At 46.8% G+C, this 16601-nt stretch overlaps 1 protein-coding gene across 3 annotated transcripts in view; it reads right to left on the bottom strand.

Annotated features, from left to right (window-relative positions):
* The window catches only part of LOC149344356 (coiled-coil domain-containing protein AGAP005037), a 443868-nt gene that overhangs the window by 169257 nt on the left and 258010 nt on the right, over positions 1-16601 (bottom strand). For all 3 annotated transcript variants that reach the window (XM_089546281.1, XM_089546282.1, XM_089546283.1), the window contains one exon: positions 14086-14237. In XM_089546281.1, the coding sequence (XP_089402407.1) occupies positions 14086-14237 (152 nt within the window). The remainder of the gene's footprint in view (positions 1-14085; positions 14238-16601) is intronic.

The following is a 16601-nucleotide window of genomic DNA, read 5'->3' as shown; positions in this document are numbered from 1 at the left end:
CCTCGCGGCTGCGGCGCGCAGCATATGCGCGGCGCGCTGTGGTTACCCTGGGACCACGCCGACGAGCCGAGCTGGTCTCCAGTTTTTCCTCCGCTCGGTGTGAAGTCACTATGGGGGCCGTCTAAAGGTCAAACGTGGTTACCGCCGGGACCACGCTGACGGCTCAAAACCTAGCGTAGTATTGCTTTCGCAATAAAACTGAGCAGCCAACATGCAATTAAAGTGGCTGCGGATACAGCACATCGCGTACGAGTATTGCTAACGCATTGGCGCCGCGAGAAACGCGCCATCGGAGACAGCGTTGCATTTGCGCCCAGCGATGGAGGAGCGTAAGACGGGACACATAAGAGAGCGTAAGACACGATATAAAACCGTTTTCCTTTCACTGTCTAAAGTTCAGGACACAACCCGAACGCCCGCAACGTCAGTGACGCAATACTTTTCCGCCACTATAGTTTGTCTAGCCATTACGTAACATTTTTAGCCCAGTCATTCTCCCTCGTATCGCTCTTATTTGCTGAAGAGTCCTAAGATACTCCTTTAGACCCAATTTTCGATCGAAAATTCCCTGACATACCCAGAAATTCTGGTCAGGAAGTATTTTTGAGTGGAAAACCGTTGATGAACGCAATTTTTTCATGCAATATGTAGGATTTCACTATAACAATTAATTAATATATCCGCAGATCAACTGACGGCAGTCTCGCATTTTTTTGCCATTAACATTTTTGCTACCGTCAAAAGCGTTCCCCATTGATTTTCCATGGTAGCCTTAACTGTTGGATGCGATCGATGGAAACACTTTAAAAGAAAGATTTTGCTAGATAAATATTTCTATCACAGCATCTTACAATGTTCGAACATGTAAAATTTTTTCTCGAGAATATTGGGCATGAAAAGGACAAATTCCGCGAATGGAACATGACTGCTTCACTTCCGCCCACGAGTCCGAAATGAGGTTGAACGCTCTTTTCTTCTTATTCTCTGGCAACGTGATAGATCACGTGATGAGCGACGTCATTTTCTGCGGATAATTTCGCGGGAAGGCGCCGTTTCGTAGAACAACTTTCCCGCGTACCGGCTGGCGCTTAAAACAAGGTTCGTTAAAAGCGTTCCCTTCCGCTCCGATCTATTCAGGCCCGGGATGCGATTGCTGAGCACCAAGAACGTCGTTCCCGGGGAAGTACTTAAGGCATTCTTGTGAACGGCCCGCGGAACCCACTGCGAGACTATAGTGCTGCAGGGAACACCTGCCAGCCTCGCGCCGATGTCCCGGCGCTAATGACTCGATCGAAGAACAGGTATACGGGCTCTAACGTGCATGCCCGTACCTACAGAAACGGGCCGTCTTGTAGAACACGGCTACGCTCATTGGTGAAGCTCCGCGAACCGGCAGCGGCGGGCGTGCGACGATTAGGCACTGCGTCGTAAGGGCGCGAAATCCTGCGCGCGAAATCCTGAAGGCCATCGGCGGATGGTACCGAGCGGCTTGGAGCGCCCACGTGAACGTCCGTGGCGCTCCTGACGGAGGCACTGGGGCAGCATTAAGGCGAAGGCATTCACACTGGCAAAGCGGCTTTAAACAGACTCTCTGCTATGGCAATAGTAAGCCTGCCCAATAGTAGTAAGGTGGAAAGTTGGGCGAGTTGAATCTAATTTATGATGAAGTTAGCGCCAAAAACGAGGACCAAAGTAGGAGAGAAGACACAACACGAGCGCTCGTGCTGTGTCTACTCTCCTACTATGGTCCTCGTTTTTGGCGCTAACTTCATCATGAGCTGTCCAATAGGCTCGCTCAAGCTTGATGAGGCGTGCAAGGGTGGAAGAGCGGGCTAGTTGGTAGTTCATCTTTGGGGAAAGACGCTATATGTTGCTCCACAATAAGATAATCAGTTGAAGTCAGCGCTGTATCGTCTTTTCTTTCTTCGTCCGTGTCTTGGGAGTGCGCTGTGTTCTTCCCCAAAAATTGATGAGGCGACTTTCAGTTGGCTGCGCGACACTCTTCGAGCCACCTCCCTCCCAAGTTACAGTCGAAAAAAACAACTGAAAATTTTCTGTAGTCGCAGAAGAATTTTTGTAGCATTTTTGACTGTGAACTTGTAGTAACAACAGAATTTTCGGTAGTACTGTGCTATCATTTGTCGTCGTGATAGAGCTGCAGAAAAATACAATAATGCAATTTGTCGTTTTTTTTTTGGCAGAAATCTGTCGGTTTTTTTTTTTTGGACTAGGAAGAGAGAAAAAAAAGGCCGGCTAAACTAGGCTGCGGCCCATTTAAAAGAAAATTCGGCGACAGCCATCATGTCCCTGCACTTTCCTTAACTCTAAAGAAAATGGAGTGAAGAGGAAGTAATCTGCCCTCTATAGTGCACTCCCTTTTATAAAAGAGTGTGCGCTAGAGGGCACCTTACTACCTTTTTCTTCCATATAGGCGTATTCGTGTTTGGAGTGTTCTTCTTGCCTTCTTGATTTCCTCTTTCTCTGCTTGCTTTCTCTCGTCCCGTTCTTCTTCTCTTCTCGATTTTCTTTTCTCTGTCTTGGCTTGGCTTAGCTTGTCTTCTTCTCGTTTTCTCTTCTCATTCCTATCTTCTTTTTCTCTTGTCTGCTTCTTCCCTCTGTAGTCTTGGCTTTTGTCTTGTTCGTTTATTTCCTCTTCTTCTCTTTGTTCTTTTTTTCGCTCTCTTGGCTTGGCTCTTCGTTTGGCTTACCCTGGTAAGCGGGTTTTCACGACTACTACAGCAGGCTTCAGTTACACTGTTTTGTCCAGTATATTCTAGGCACTGTATCTACACAACCACTTGGGGTGGGGTCTCAGGGACAGTTCTCGGCGTAAAAGGGCAAGTGAGTACAAAAAAACCCTTCAGAAACAAATAAAAGGACCGCGGGTAGACAGATGGTGTTTATTTGAAGCCTCTAGGATCCAGGACAGGCTGGAGCATTTCTGCATAAAAACTAACACAAAAGGATTCTGTTTTGCAGCGATTATTTTCCCGCCTTACTAGTTCGGCCTTCCCGCCTTAACACGCGCCGTCAGTGACGTCAGGGTTGATAGCTCTTCAAGGATCTCTATTAGCAACCGTGTTATTTGTTAAAATTTTTACTTTTTACGTTAAATTCACATCATAATGTAATCCCGCCAAAAAGGGTGTCGAAGTAAATAAAGTGGACTCAAAATTTAACATGGCCTTTATCTCCAGAGGCGTGATAACTATAGGTTAATGTTTACGGTTTAAATAGAAAAAAAAAACAATGACCATATGTCGAATTCTTTTCTTCAAATTCTCTATTAAACTGAAAATTCCACCATCCTTCTTATGGGCTCCACGGCTTGCAAGCTGTGGAGCTACTACGGAAGGCAGGGGCACGATGAGACCACGGCATCGTTCGATTTTCGAATCATCGCTTTGCCAATTTAAAGACACGACAGGTTCATACCGAGTCTCTCCGCTACCTCGCCAAGTTTTGTTTACCTAGTGCTCGCCCACTGTCATGACCTTGTCAGGGCCTTTGCTTGGTCAAGGAGCATACGCATGACACATAGTACGGAGACCGGCAGTGTTTGTAACCGTAGCGAGCCATTGTCAACTCTAAGCTAGCAAAAAGCGGGACGAAAAAGTGCTGAGTTGTGGCTTGCGCTACGGTTCTTCGGCACTTCCGCCGTTGCCGTCATCATGCGGACTACGTAATCGGAGGCACACTGGTTCCACATGGATTTCGAGCGTGGTCATTTTTAATTCATTTCAAATCGGAAACCTTGTTCTTGCGAAGCCTTTGCTGCTCTCACAGTTCGTTCCGTGACTGAAGGAGATAGCAGTGCCGGGGAAGCAACAAGTTCATGTGAATTTGTCACAACCCCATAAAGATATATTACCACATTAAGGAGATATACCCGAGGTGTGCGGTCGAGGCACACCCGCCACCCGCATTCTCTGAGGGCGTATTTTGCACGAACACATTTTTCAAATTTCCATTTTGTCCACGCACTGTAAGATTGGAACGACTGTTTATTGAATTTCGCCGCGCTTTGATACTCCGATACTTAATTAACTTTGTTGATTTTTTTTTTGTTATCACTCTACCCATTCTGCCTGCGACCCGTACAAGGTCGTCATTATATGGAATAAATAAATAAATAAAATATATATAAGAAGACCTGGTTACACTTGCTGAGAGTGAGGAAGTGTATATGTATGTTGCTCCCTTGTTGCTTTTGCTTGTGTTATTTTTTCATTTATTTGGGATCTTGAGCAATCCAGCTTTCAGGAATAAACTTGCATTTTGCGTTTTTATGTTAAGGCTCCATCGCGGAACTTCACGTTATTACCTTTTTTTTTCGGCGGTCGCTACTCTAAACACGAGTATTTGTGGGTTAATTATTTGTATATAAATTACTATTGCTAATAGACCACCCAAGGTGAACTGTATATGAGTTTTCAGTGCGGAAAAGTGCCGCATATATCATGAAAAAAAAAAAGCGATAATTCGTCCTCCTTCACTAAATAATATTCGCCGAAAAAAAGCGCAAATTCCGTTACGAGATTTTTTATTCTGTTCACAGCGCAACAAGAACGGGAAAGACGAAAGAGTGTCCCAAACAAGCGCGGTCACTCTTTCATCTCTTGTCCCGTTCTTGTTGCGCTGTGAGCAAAACCATGAATACTTACCAACTCGCCCAAATTTCCGCCTTGCTGACCGTTATTAAACGAACAGCAAAAAAAGTACGCCGAATAATAAAAATAAAAAAGCGAGAAGTCCAACTTGTAGTTATAGCTCAAGTGCCACTTCGGAATGCTCGGTGGACGGTTCGGTTGGAGAACATCACAAGACAGGGTGCATGCCAGGAAGTTGCAGCTCATGTCTACCACGCTAGCTTATTCTCCATCAGGTCGTGGTGGCGGTAGGCGCAGCAGTTAGGCTACAGTGAACTATAGTTAGGCCGTAAACGCGGGTGCCCTGAACGTTCTCCTGCCGGCATGTGGCACCAAAAACAGCGGACGCGGGTGACCCGCGCGCCTTTTGCGTCTCAACAATAGTAATCTCCGGCGCCTTTTTCTTTTCTTTGCTTGCTTCTAGAGCTTGCTCACTGGGTATACAAACCGCGATAAAGACTGACGTTGTCGCGTCTGCGTTATTCTGTTCCTCGTCCGGTTTCCTCCCGCTTGTACCATGAGCGAACAAGCACGACAATACAGTACGTAGACATATATTTAGAAGCAGGGTTGCGTAAAGCTATAGCACCGTCTTCACTTGCTGCTGATGTCGCTCTGTCTTTTTGTGCTCGTGAAACTCCAACCGACGCCACTGTGTGACGTCATTGGAGGATGTCAGGAAATATCCGTCTCGCAGAGCTGGAATTCGGGACTCACATTGCTCCTCTACGACGTAATCGGGGCGGAATCAGCCAAAGAAAATGATCCCCCTCTGCTAAATTCTGATTGGGTGTACACTTTCCAAAACCTCACGAAAAAAACAAACAAAACCGGACCGTCGGACGACGCTTCGAGGTTACGCAGATGCGAATACTCTAAACGACGTTGACGGAAAGGTTTACCCTGGGGTATTTCAGGGTTGACAGTAACGGCGCTTTTTAGGGGATGCTGTTGAAGCAGTCGTTGGCGCGGCACAGACGGTGTAAGAGTGGAGTCAACAGCGAAAGAGCGATTTTGAAGCGAAGGGACACAAATAAGGCACACCGCGGTGCATTAAAACTGCACGCAGCAGTGAAGGAGGGTGGCGGCCGACGTAGGAGAAGGGGACCGGTGTCGGTCGCACACGCAGCCTTGCTGCACGGTGTGCTTGGCTGAAGACGCAAGAGGTGGCGTCAACCTACTTGGCAGGGCGCCCGGTGTGAACGCTGGTCGGTCGGAGCAGCTATCTCTTCCCGGCGTCGTCAGCTGTCGACTCGAGGAAAGCGACCGCGCGGAACGGCGGTGACTCCGTGCTGAGCGCCGCTTTCAAGAGTACCGCAGAGCTGCACCGCATGTGCGAGTCAAACGCCGGTTACAAGAGCGACAGCCAGATCACAATGCTATCGACAGAGCTCGTAATTCTCTCTCCCTCTGAAGTGTTAGGGCCCGAAGTGAAAGAACGCACGTTGGTCGAATATGACGGAACATACTATGGCGAACTAGCAAAGTTGAGTGGTCGCGGGTTCGCTTGGTTTCGTAATTCTTCGTGCGCGAGACGTGTTAGGGGTAATTATGGTATAAAGCATGCGCGAAATAGGAGCAGACAAGGTAGGAACCGCGTAATCGGCGCGGAACCATAGACGTCAATAAAATGGACATCAATAAAGGAAAGAAAGAAAGAGAGAAAGAAAGGAAGAGAGAAAGAAAGAAAGAAAGGAAGAGAGAAAGAAAGAAACAAAGAAAGAAAGAATTAAAGAAAGAGAGAAAGAGAGAAAGAAAGGAATAAAGAACGAAAGAAAGAAACAAAGAAAGAAAGAAAGGAAGAAAGGAAGAAAAAAAGAAAGAGAGAAAGAAAGAAGGAAAGTAAGAAAGGACGAAAGAAAGAAAGAGAGAGAGAGAGAGAGAATCGCACGGGGAATAATAAATGCGCTCGTAGTTAATGTGTCATAGTAGGAGGTCATGCAAGTATTCTTCTCAGAGACCTTGATCTGCGGAGCCGCTTTCGAGCGTGAGCAGTGGTCGCAAAAATTTTTGTTTATTGTCGTCCGCACTGAAAGGCCAAATTCCAGCCTGCGGTAAGTGTACTTCGGCACGGTTTCACGCTAAGATTTTCCTCACTACAATATCAGCCATGTCGCCAGCGAATCACTGATCTAGAACTCATCCCAAGGCATGGAACGCAAGATATATGGGTTCACAAAGACGAGCGCCCACTTAAGTACAACAACACGACGACCCCGGCAGTGTCGAACAAGCAACCGTCAACGTAACACGCGGCCGCATTGTGTGCTGCTTCATATATATATATATATTTTTTGTGAAGAACTTGAGTTCAAGCTGTCTTCGACGCTTTTCAGTAAGCTGCGTATTTCGGTCAGCCACTGCCTCTTCCGACGTCAACGATGGGGCAACAAAGGCTGTTTGCGAAAGAGACGGCGGAGTGCTTCGCGCAGACCTCGCCGCGAACCCCGACGTGGAGCACTTGCAGTGCCAAATGTGTGTCTCGAGAAGCGACGTTTACTGCGCTCCGAAGCTGCCGCTGCCTCGCGGTGGTCAATAGCTGTGTCTGGTTTGACATGGTTTGATTTACTCTTGCCTTCTTCTACCGCAGAAAAGTACAGCCAAAAAGTTACAAGTACGAAAAACGTTATGCACGAACAGTGTTAAGAAAAGCGAGAAAAAAAAAAAAAGCTATTATGTCGCTTGAGAAACGTCACCTCCGATGAAGCGTGGCGCGATCCGGCTGTGAAGCGGGTTTTCATAAAATTTGAGTTCGGACTCGTTGTGTGTTCATAACGAACACTTAGAATACGCGAGCGAAGGGTCGAAACAAGGTACGAAACAGTGAAGATTTAAAAGACCTAAATCTCTTAAACGGGTACCGGGGACGACTGCACCCTATTTCAGTACTCAGTGAAAATCGATTCTTTGGGGCTTGAAGACTTAAAACGTGCATTCAATTTTTGTTCTTTGCAGAAATCGATTTTGGGGCTCTTCTGTGGCTCTTTTGTAGAGATGCATACGCATCTGTGCCTTTCTCGCCCATGGCGAACGAGTCCTTTTACAAGAACACTCTGAAGCAACATTACACACGGCTACAAACACTCACTGTAACCATAACCTCAACCACCCCCCCCCCCTCCCACACACACACACGCACCCCCCCCCCCCCACACACACACACAATGCTGACAGCCATTCAGCTTAATACACTAATCACCCCGGCCAGACTGTTCCTGCACCGTTTTCACTCCGACCCCTGTTGTTCCAATTGCTCCCGCCCCTACGCAAACGTGGAACATCTCCTTTCCGCTTGTCTCAAAGCCATCCGTTCCCCAACCACCGTCCTCCCCGTGGCGGGCGTGGCTGGCCTCGACGGCTCACGATGACCAATTAATGGGGAGTTTTAAAATAGGGGGACCCTATCGATTAGGGAAATATGGGATTAGCAAGGCGCCAGTACACTCACGCTCAGAACAATAACGCCCCTCGTGTTACTGTCCAGGGCATGAATAAGAACTGACGCCCCGCTATTCCACTGCCCCCCCCCCCCCCCCCCCCCCCAAATTGATAGAGTCCCCCTATTCTAAGATTCCTAATACTTGTCGGTTTCGCGGAAGAGTACATATGAGGTCATAATTCGACCTGTAATAAAGTCGCTCTCTCTCTCTTTCTCTGTGTGCCAATGCAACCGCAGTGCTGCTCCTTTTCCGGGATGTCGACATCGTCGCAGCCTATGCCGTCTGCATCTAGGCTGTTAAAGGATTAAAGCACCCAATTGGGCTATTGTTGGCCAGTAGGTTCGAAACGTATCTTTTCTAGCACTTCTGAAAGTCATAAGGTTAAAGAACAAATATAGCACGACGAAGAGATTTTGTGCTCGTGTGCCTCGTTCAGTCTGTTTTAAATTGTGTCCCTGATTACACGCGCACGTTTATAACATGAGCAACCAACTGGCTCGTGTGTTAGCCTTAGTGTAAGGTATATATCCAGATCAATCGTACTTTAAAATAAGCAGGACACTTAAGGCTGCTCACGTATGGGAATGGAAAATCATGTCGTGGACGCAAGACGAAGACGTTTGATTGCGGTTTGTGAACTGAGTTTATTTCAAGCAGTGAGTGTTTTTATTGCTTTTTGGCAAGGCTTTAAAGGGGGCTACTTCGTCGTACATGTTACCATAGGGGTGCCCAAGCTATAACACACAAGGGACGACATAGGGCATTACGCGCATCCCCCGTATACACACGCCCGTATGACACCACCCGAAACGCTGTACGACGAACGGCTGCATCATAATCACAATTTTGATACGAATGTCGGGAAAACTCGATTGTCTGAAAAACACACGGAGGTCGACGATTGGCGCGTTTAGTAGAACGACATGCATAGGATTGTCTGAAGTGGCGATGCCCGGCTTGATGTGTGCGTCATGCGGCCACTTGATGACGTCACCGTGTGTGCGTGCAGCGTACGCACGTACGCACGCACGCACGCACGCCGGCGGCGGCTTTTCTCGTAACTGCACTAGTAATGATTTTGCATTAAAAAACACTATCCGCGCATGTGTGCGCATTCGCGCCAATAGTCCATTACAGCCCACGCGTTGTTGGCCTCTGTTGAAATGGCGCGCTCCTATACGGAGGGGTGGCTGATCGGCCAAGCTTTTGTGCAGATCCAAAGAAGAGGCGGAATACCGATGCTCAGGAAGGTCTAACGGCACTGGATAGACGGTTGAGGAAGATGGGAAGGACTGTAATGCCATTTTAAGAGAGTGCAAAAGTTATGAATGAGAAAAACAAAGAAAATTTTGGAAGCAATTTGAGGTTAAGAAAGGAACCATCCATCTGCAATGACATAACCACGGAGAAATTTGCACACCGGCTTCAGGGTAGACCGAATGACGTTTGTGCCGGAACAGACAAGAACTCGAATATAACGCGCGAGTCCCAATTGAGCGACGGGAATCTTGAAATAAGTTCGCCTCTGAAGCGATATTCTATTAAAGCGAATTTTTCCTCAACATATTTCTTCTGCAGCGTCATGTTTGGCCTCTATCTTTTTGCTCTTATTTCTTTCGTACTAGTATGTGTCCTTATCACCCCCCCTTGCGCACACTATTCTCACGAGTTACGGGTTGTATTGAAAAGTGTGTTTTTTTGCACAATGAATAATTTATTTTCCTTTTGGCAGCCTTTTTTTATTTTATCCATACGTGAATTCCAGTTCTGCTACAACTCCTAGCTTTGGGGTTAGCTGTATCACAAATAAACAAGTGAACAAAAATCCTTCTTTTTCTCACCGCCGCACTTAGATAACATGTAGAACCCATTCTCCTACCAATGCGATCGTGTGAGTATACCGTACGCCACACTTGACCCTTCGTACACAGTGTACGTTTAAACGACCTGGTTGCTCTTTATTGTTTGCTATTCAGGTAATCTTTACGGCGTGAACGCAAAAGGCGGCGAAAATGCGGCGTGCAAATCCCAGAAAGGATTCCTTTGTTAGAAAGAAAGAACAACAAAAACCAACGAGACAACAGCCGACACTGACAAACAGCGACTTCTAATCTACAAAAAGCAGCTAAGAAAACGCCACTAACGAAGAGTCGTCACCGTGTAGACTATCTATCCGTCACCAGATGGGCGCTCCTTTTTCTTCACTTCTTTTTTTTCTTTTTTTTTTCTGCTGCAACTTGATCTCGGGAAGCGGCACCATCCGGGGCATACTCTCCTCGACGCGGCGCCCCGTGCACTCGACGACCAATCAATCGGGGCCTCTTGTGGCAGCGACGTGTTTCCATCAGGTCGATGCCGCTCGAAAAAGGGGGTCAACGGCCCGCAGCGTCAATGACCACAGAGACCGGGGCAGTGCCGCGGCACTATTAAAGGAAAGCGCAATCGTTTTGGGCGACATCGAGAGGGGCGAGGTGCGTTTCGCAGGGGACCTCTTTCTCCCTCGCATGTGCTAGTGACGGATGGCGCGAAGACCTCCACTGGGATATATTGACGACTGTCCTTTGTGTGTGTGGCGACCTCGTTGTCCACTTGGGCTCATTTTTCCGGAGGTTTTTCCCTTTCCCTCCCTCCACATATCCCAGGGGACAATTGGCGCAAGTATGGGACCCTATTCGGTGGTCTGTGTTTCTAATACTTTTCCGTGCTGTATCGACACTCGTAGCAGCGGCACCTGGGGGCCGATCTTTCGAAGAACCGGAGGAGTTGGAGCAGGTGGTGCGGTTGGGCATGCTGTTGATGGCTACTATACTTCTGAACCAGCGCTCGCGCGGTGATCGTCCCTCTCACAAAGCGCTACACAGTGGCACTGTGGCACTGACCGCATACAGTGCATTTGTTCGCTTTATGTCTATTCTCTATTTTAACGCGGCAGCGCTGAAGTCCAGTTCAGCGGAGAAACCGCGTTTTTTCTCGTTGGAGTGCCGATAATCGGGATTAGTCGCACAAGCACATGAACTTGCGTGGGTAATTAGAACACCTGACAACGATCACACAGTACGACAGTGATGAGGTCACTACGCAATTCCTCATTGCTCTACAGGGTGGTGCATGATTCAACTAACATTACGTAGTGCCTCTGCGGAGAAAGGAGGAATTGCGCTGTAAAGGAAAAAGGGCCAGCCGGAACTCGAACCGCTGCTCCTTGTGGTTGAGAGTCGGGCGCGCTACCCTTTGACCACTGAGGAACATTCGGTAGAATTGATTAAACGGAGGCTTTGTGTGTCTTGCAGTAAATAAAAAGAAAAGAAAATAAAAATAAAAAGGCAAAGTGAATATAAATTAAAGAACAGCGTTCGTGTCCGCGACGTGATACAGAAATAATAACTGCACTTCGAGCAACGGCAGGGTCATCTTGATGAGGAGGACGGAATGCATTAGATATGGATTTCTTCTGATTCCATTTACATAAGCTGATTAGGGCAGGATCTTGATGAGGTGGACGGAATGCTTTAGATATGGATTTCTTCCGATTTCATTTACATTGGCTGATTCTTATCGCCTGCTGCAAAATGAAAGCATACAGTTGTGTGGTGCGAAGTTAAATACCACTGAAAGTTCTTGCGTTGGAGGCTACCCCGTATACATTAGAGCACAAAGCAGTGTTTGCTAGCAAGCCCTTCGTGGTCGGCTCGGGACGGGAACCATGCAACAGCGAATCAGTGGGTGTCCAGATCCGCAAGGCTAAGCATTGCTGTGTCCGTGCTTCTGGTAGACGAAGAAGCAAGTGGCATCGATCTCGGTGAGCACCACAAGGCCGAAATCATCGGTGTGTACACATATACCATATACACACACCGAGGGTTCAGGTGTCAGCATTTGTGACGCTAAAGACATGCGCCGTCCTCACGGTTCTGTTTGCGCCCGATACCCTGAGTGGATGCGTCTCACGTTTCGGTTAAGCTCGACAACCGAGACCACGGAGCGATTTACTCATCGGCACAAAGTGGAGCACCTCGCCGTAGCAACTGCCGAAGAATGTCTTCCCTCTCGGAAATTTGCTTCCATCGAAGGAGACGCGTTTGATGCCCAATTTCTTGTCGAAACTTCCTCTGCCTGCTCATTGTAAACACCGCCATTATACACGGACTTCCGAGTGCAATAGACCGCGGAATAGACCAAGCTCGAGCTAAGTAAACTGCTCTAGGAGAATTAGCCCGACCGCGAATAGCGGGAAGCTCCACAAAGTAACGGATTCGCGATTCGCCTGAAAAACATACGTATCACCAACCTGTGCCCGCATTTAAAACAGCTGTATTCAGCACGGTTGCGGCTCCGCCCACTGGAAGACACAATCTAGCCCGTGAGCTAGGGCTCGTACATTTGTAGCATAGCGGTCCGTTAAAACATCACCGCACTTGCCGCCTGTAGGCCTCAAATAATAGATGCTGCAAAATGTTACATGAATGAAACGAGAATTAAAGTTCGGTTTGGTCTATGTGTTTGACGTCCTAAAACGACTCAGGCTATGAAGGACGTCGTGATGGAAGGCTCCGGATAATTTAGACCACATCGGGTTCTTTAACGTGCATTGACAGATCACAGTGCACGGGCCTCTAGCATTGCGCCCCCATCGAAATTCGACCGCGCGGCCAGGATCGAACCCTTGGATTTCGGGTCAGCAACCGAGCGCAATAATCACTGAACCAAAGCGGCGTCTGTGGATTGAAGTCACGCTATGTATACTACCATATGCGCCATGAGAGAGACGCCCATAACTCCCACTATACTTCGATCTTAGCTAGCATGTTGGCTGCTATTGGATATATATATATATATATATATATATATATATATATATATATATGACAGAAGCCAACAGCCACAGAAACCAAGGGGCACAGGGGATTTTTTTTAATTTATTATGTGGTGTTGATCAATTTAGAATATTACTGAATATGTTATCGCTTAAAGAAAATTGATTAGAAAAGCGGAAGAAAAAACAACCACATGCCGCCGGTGGGATCCGAACCCACGACCTCCGAATTACGCGTCCGGTGCTCTACCTCTGAGCTACGGCGACGGCTGTCAAATCTTCTGCTTTCGGGGGTATTTATGTTTACAAGTAACCTAACCTTGAGAGTGTTCATCAGCGCCACCCACGTTCATAAGCGGCGGACGTAGAACGTCCTGAGTTACCGCAGAGTGTGACGTAGAACGTCATCGAACGGAGAGGGTGGAAGCTGCGTGAGAACCCTCTTATGCCTCCTATGGCATCAAGGCTGCCAGAACCGAGGCCCTCGCTAAGCAATTAAGCAAACAAGGGAAGGGGAATGAGGGGCTCGTTATAAATATGACAGAAGCCAACAGCCACAGAAACCAAGGGGCACAGGGGATTTTTATATATATATATATATATATATATATATATATATATATATATATATATATATATATATATATATATATATACACACACACACGCTTTGATCAAATGTTTAGGGGAAACCCCCAAGGTGGAGTAGATTTGTAATAAGGGAGTTAATACTCCCTTACTATATATACGCTTTTTCCTGTACCTCGCGGATGCTATTTTCTCGAATACTGTAATACACTCCAAAAAGGCTAGTCCTCCAGCCGAAACGTCGTGAATTGTATCATGTTATGTTTTCCAATTTCTGGTGACTTTATCTTATATATATATATATATATATATATATATATATATATATATATATATACGAGGGCACGAGTCTCGAGCTGATTTTGCCGCCCGCTGGCTGTCTTGCGGCGCCCTGACTGCTGCCCGTTTTGGTCGCCGTAACCTGCCAATAAACCCCCTCCCCAATATACACACACACATACATACAGCCATCGGTAGGAAGACAAGAGTATACGCAATGTAAATAGCTCGACATCGCCCAAATAACCAAGCGAGCTGACCCGCGGATTGATGGCGGCGTCGTTGGCGAAACGCGCGTGGTGTGGTGTATACGCACCTGCAGCTCCATGATGGATCGCTGTAGCTGCTGCTCCTGCGTCTCCGGCAGCGAGTGCTGCCTCCTGGGCACGGGTCGGCGCACCGTGTGTCCGGCCACGGCTCCGCCGCCGCCCACCCACTCTCCCGGGGGCTGCTTGGCGCCGCCAGACGCTGGACGAAATAGAGAGAGAGCGAGAGAGACAGATGAGTATACTGTGCATCACCACAAGAGCTGTACACGGTCGCGCATGTGCAGAAACCGTAACGTGTGTGACATCGAAACCGGTGACGTGTCATTGAAATAGTGCTGTGACGTGCTTTATTTGGACGCCGATTGCATGGTATTGACTTTTCATTTTGGTTTATTTTTATACATGAAAGAGTGCATTACGGAAGACTGCGGGAAAGGACACGGGAAAGGAATAACAAACAAAAAACAAGCGCAGAATCAGAAGTAAATTTTTAGTACGCACACGCAGCAATATATAAGAACAGATTAAGCACACACGCATGAGCGGAAAGGCTTGAAGAGACAGTTACCATTATGCAAGCAACGCGGACTACGTCCCATCTACAGGTTCAAACTCTTTTTCAGGGGTCTAAAACGAGTGAACAATTTTTTAAGCACTTTTCCATCATGCCGATTGATGAACAAGCTCAGCGAGTTGCTCTTCGTGAATTCAATGAAAGAATACATCACACATCGCGCGCGGCATCTTTGATCACCACTCACTGTCGACAGGAGGAAACGTGCCCTAAAATTCTGCATGACACGATCACAGATCTCAAGGCCATTACCAATGCCTGACTGGGACCAGACAGGCAGTGGAAAACATTCATTTGGCTGCAACTACGTTGTACGTTAATCTGTACTAATGAATCAGCAATCTTCGCAAGCGTCTTAGCGGATATTTCCACCGACAAGCTTTAGTATTCAAGAAATGAAAATATTTTTTTGCTCGATTTGGTCAAGCGAATACATTTTCTAATTATCTTTGAAACGGCTCGCTTCACATGCCTGCAGCACATTTACTGCAGAGTGTCTCAGTATGCCATGCGGCCCCTAACTGCAATACAGCATGATGAACTGACAGAATCCAAACAGAGCTTCTTCAGTCCCCGTCGCCGTTCTGAGGTTTTCATTATCTACAGAACTAAACGCGTACCAGTTTTAGCTTGCTGGCTGAGAACCCGGGATCGCTCCGATGGTCAGGTCGCAATAATATTCTACACGCCATCTTTCCACCCTACTGTGGTCTTTTGCAGTTTGCAGTAGGAATTCAATAGTTTTTGTTTCATGAATGCTCATCTAAGAGTCTGAGCCGTTATTCAAACACTCTGGACTTTATAATGACACTTACACTTTTAATAAGATCGATTTCTGTGGCAACGCTATTGTATTAGGTGTAGTATATCGACCTCCTAACGCGGATGTCGCCTTTCTTGCAGAGCTGTATATTTATGTTCAGCGCTTCCGGGGCGACCGAGTGAAGTTGATTTTAGGTGGCGATTTCAACTTGCCTGATATAGGTTGGATCCACATGTGTACTATGGGTGCCAATTCTGGTCATTCTGAGCTCCTTTCGGACACTGCCTTCACGTGTAATCTGACCCAGATTGTTGACAGACCAACCAGGATCTGTGTCTCTGCATCCCACATTCTTGACCTGGTGCTCATTAGCTCTGCCCTTAAGTGTATTTCTGTTGATGTTTTGAAGGGTGTATCTGATCATAATCTTGTTTCCTGTGTTTTTGTTCTTATCAGTTTACGTTGACAACAAAAAGCGTCCCATTGTTGTGAAAAATTTTAATAGAGCTGACGATGTAGGAATTTTGGATTTTATAGAGACCCACCTTGACAGCTTTAGGGCTGAGGAGAATGTAAATGTGTTATGGTGTGTGTTTAAAAAGATATGCCTCGATTGCTTGACAGTGCATGTTCCTAGTGTTATTAAGAAAAAAAAAAACATAACCCATGGATTACGGGGGACATTATCCACACTAAACGTAAGCTAAAGCGGATGCGGCTTTCACGTAATCGAAATAAGTCTAATGACAGCATGCTAGGCAGTCTATTAAGAAACAAGATCAAGCAAGCTAAGGATTCCTTTTTAATGTTGCGCTTGGGCGCTTTTTGAGTGAAGCACCGGAGAAGTTCTGGCGATACATTAATGGCGACAAACAACGCAATGTGTCATTACTTGTTGATGGTTCACCTGTCACAGGGTCAAAAGATACTGCTGGTGTGTTTACTGAGTACTTCCAATCAGTGTATATCGATAAAACCTCGAGTTTTCTTTCTAAGCCAGACGGCTACATTTCTTTAATGCCAGATGTTACTATCTCCCGCGAAGGTATTTTGAATCTTCTTCTGAAACTTGACGTAAAAAAGTCTAGTGGGCCTGATAACATCCCTCCAGCTTTTCTCCGCCGTTACGCAGAATGGCTATCACATTACTTATATATTATTTTCAACGCTTGTCTGTCTCAGTGCGCAGTCCCATCGGAATGGAAAACCGCACGTGTGGTACCTGT

The sequence above is a fragment of the Amblyomma mixtum genome, chromosome 5, assembly GCF_055824585.1.
Source record: "Amblyomma mixtum isolate Tamu chromosome 5, ASM5582458v1, whole genome shotgun sequence".
Taxonomy (NCBI): Eukaryota; Metazoa; Arthropoda; class Arachnida; order Ixodida; family Ixodidae; genus Amblyomma; species Amblyomma mixtum.
The sequence above is the reverse complement of the archived record's forward strand: the minus strand, read 5'-3'. Positions and strand labels throughout refer to the sequence as shown.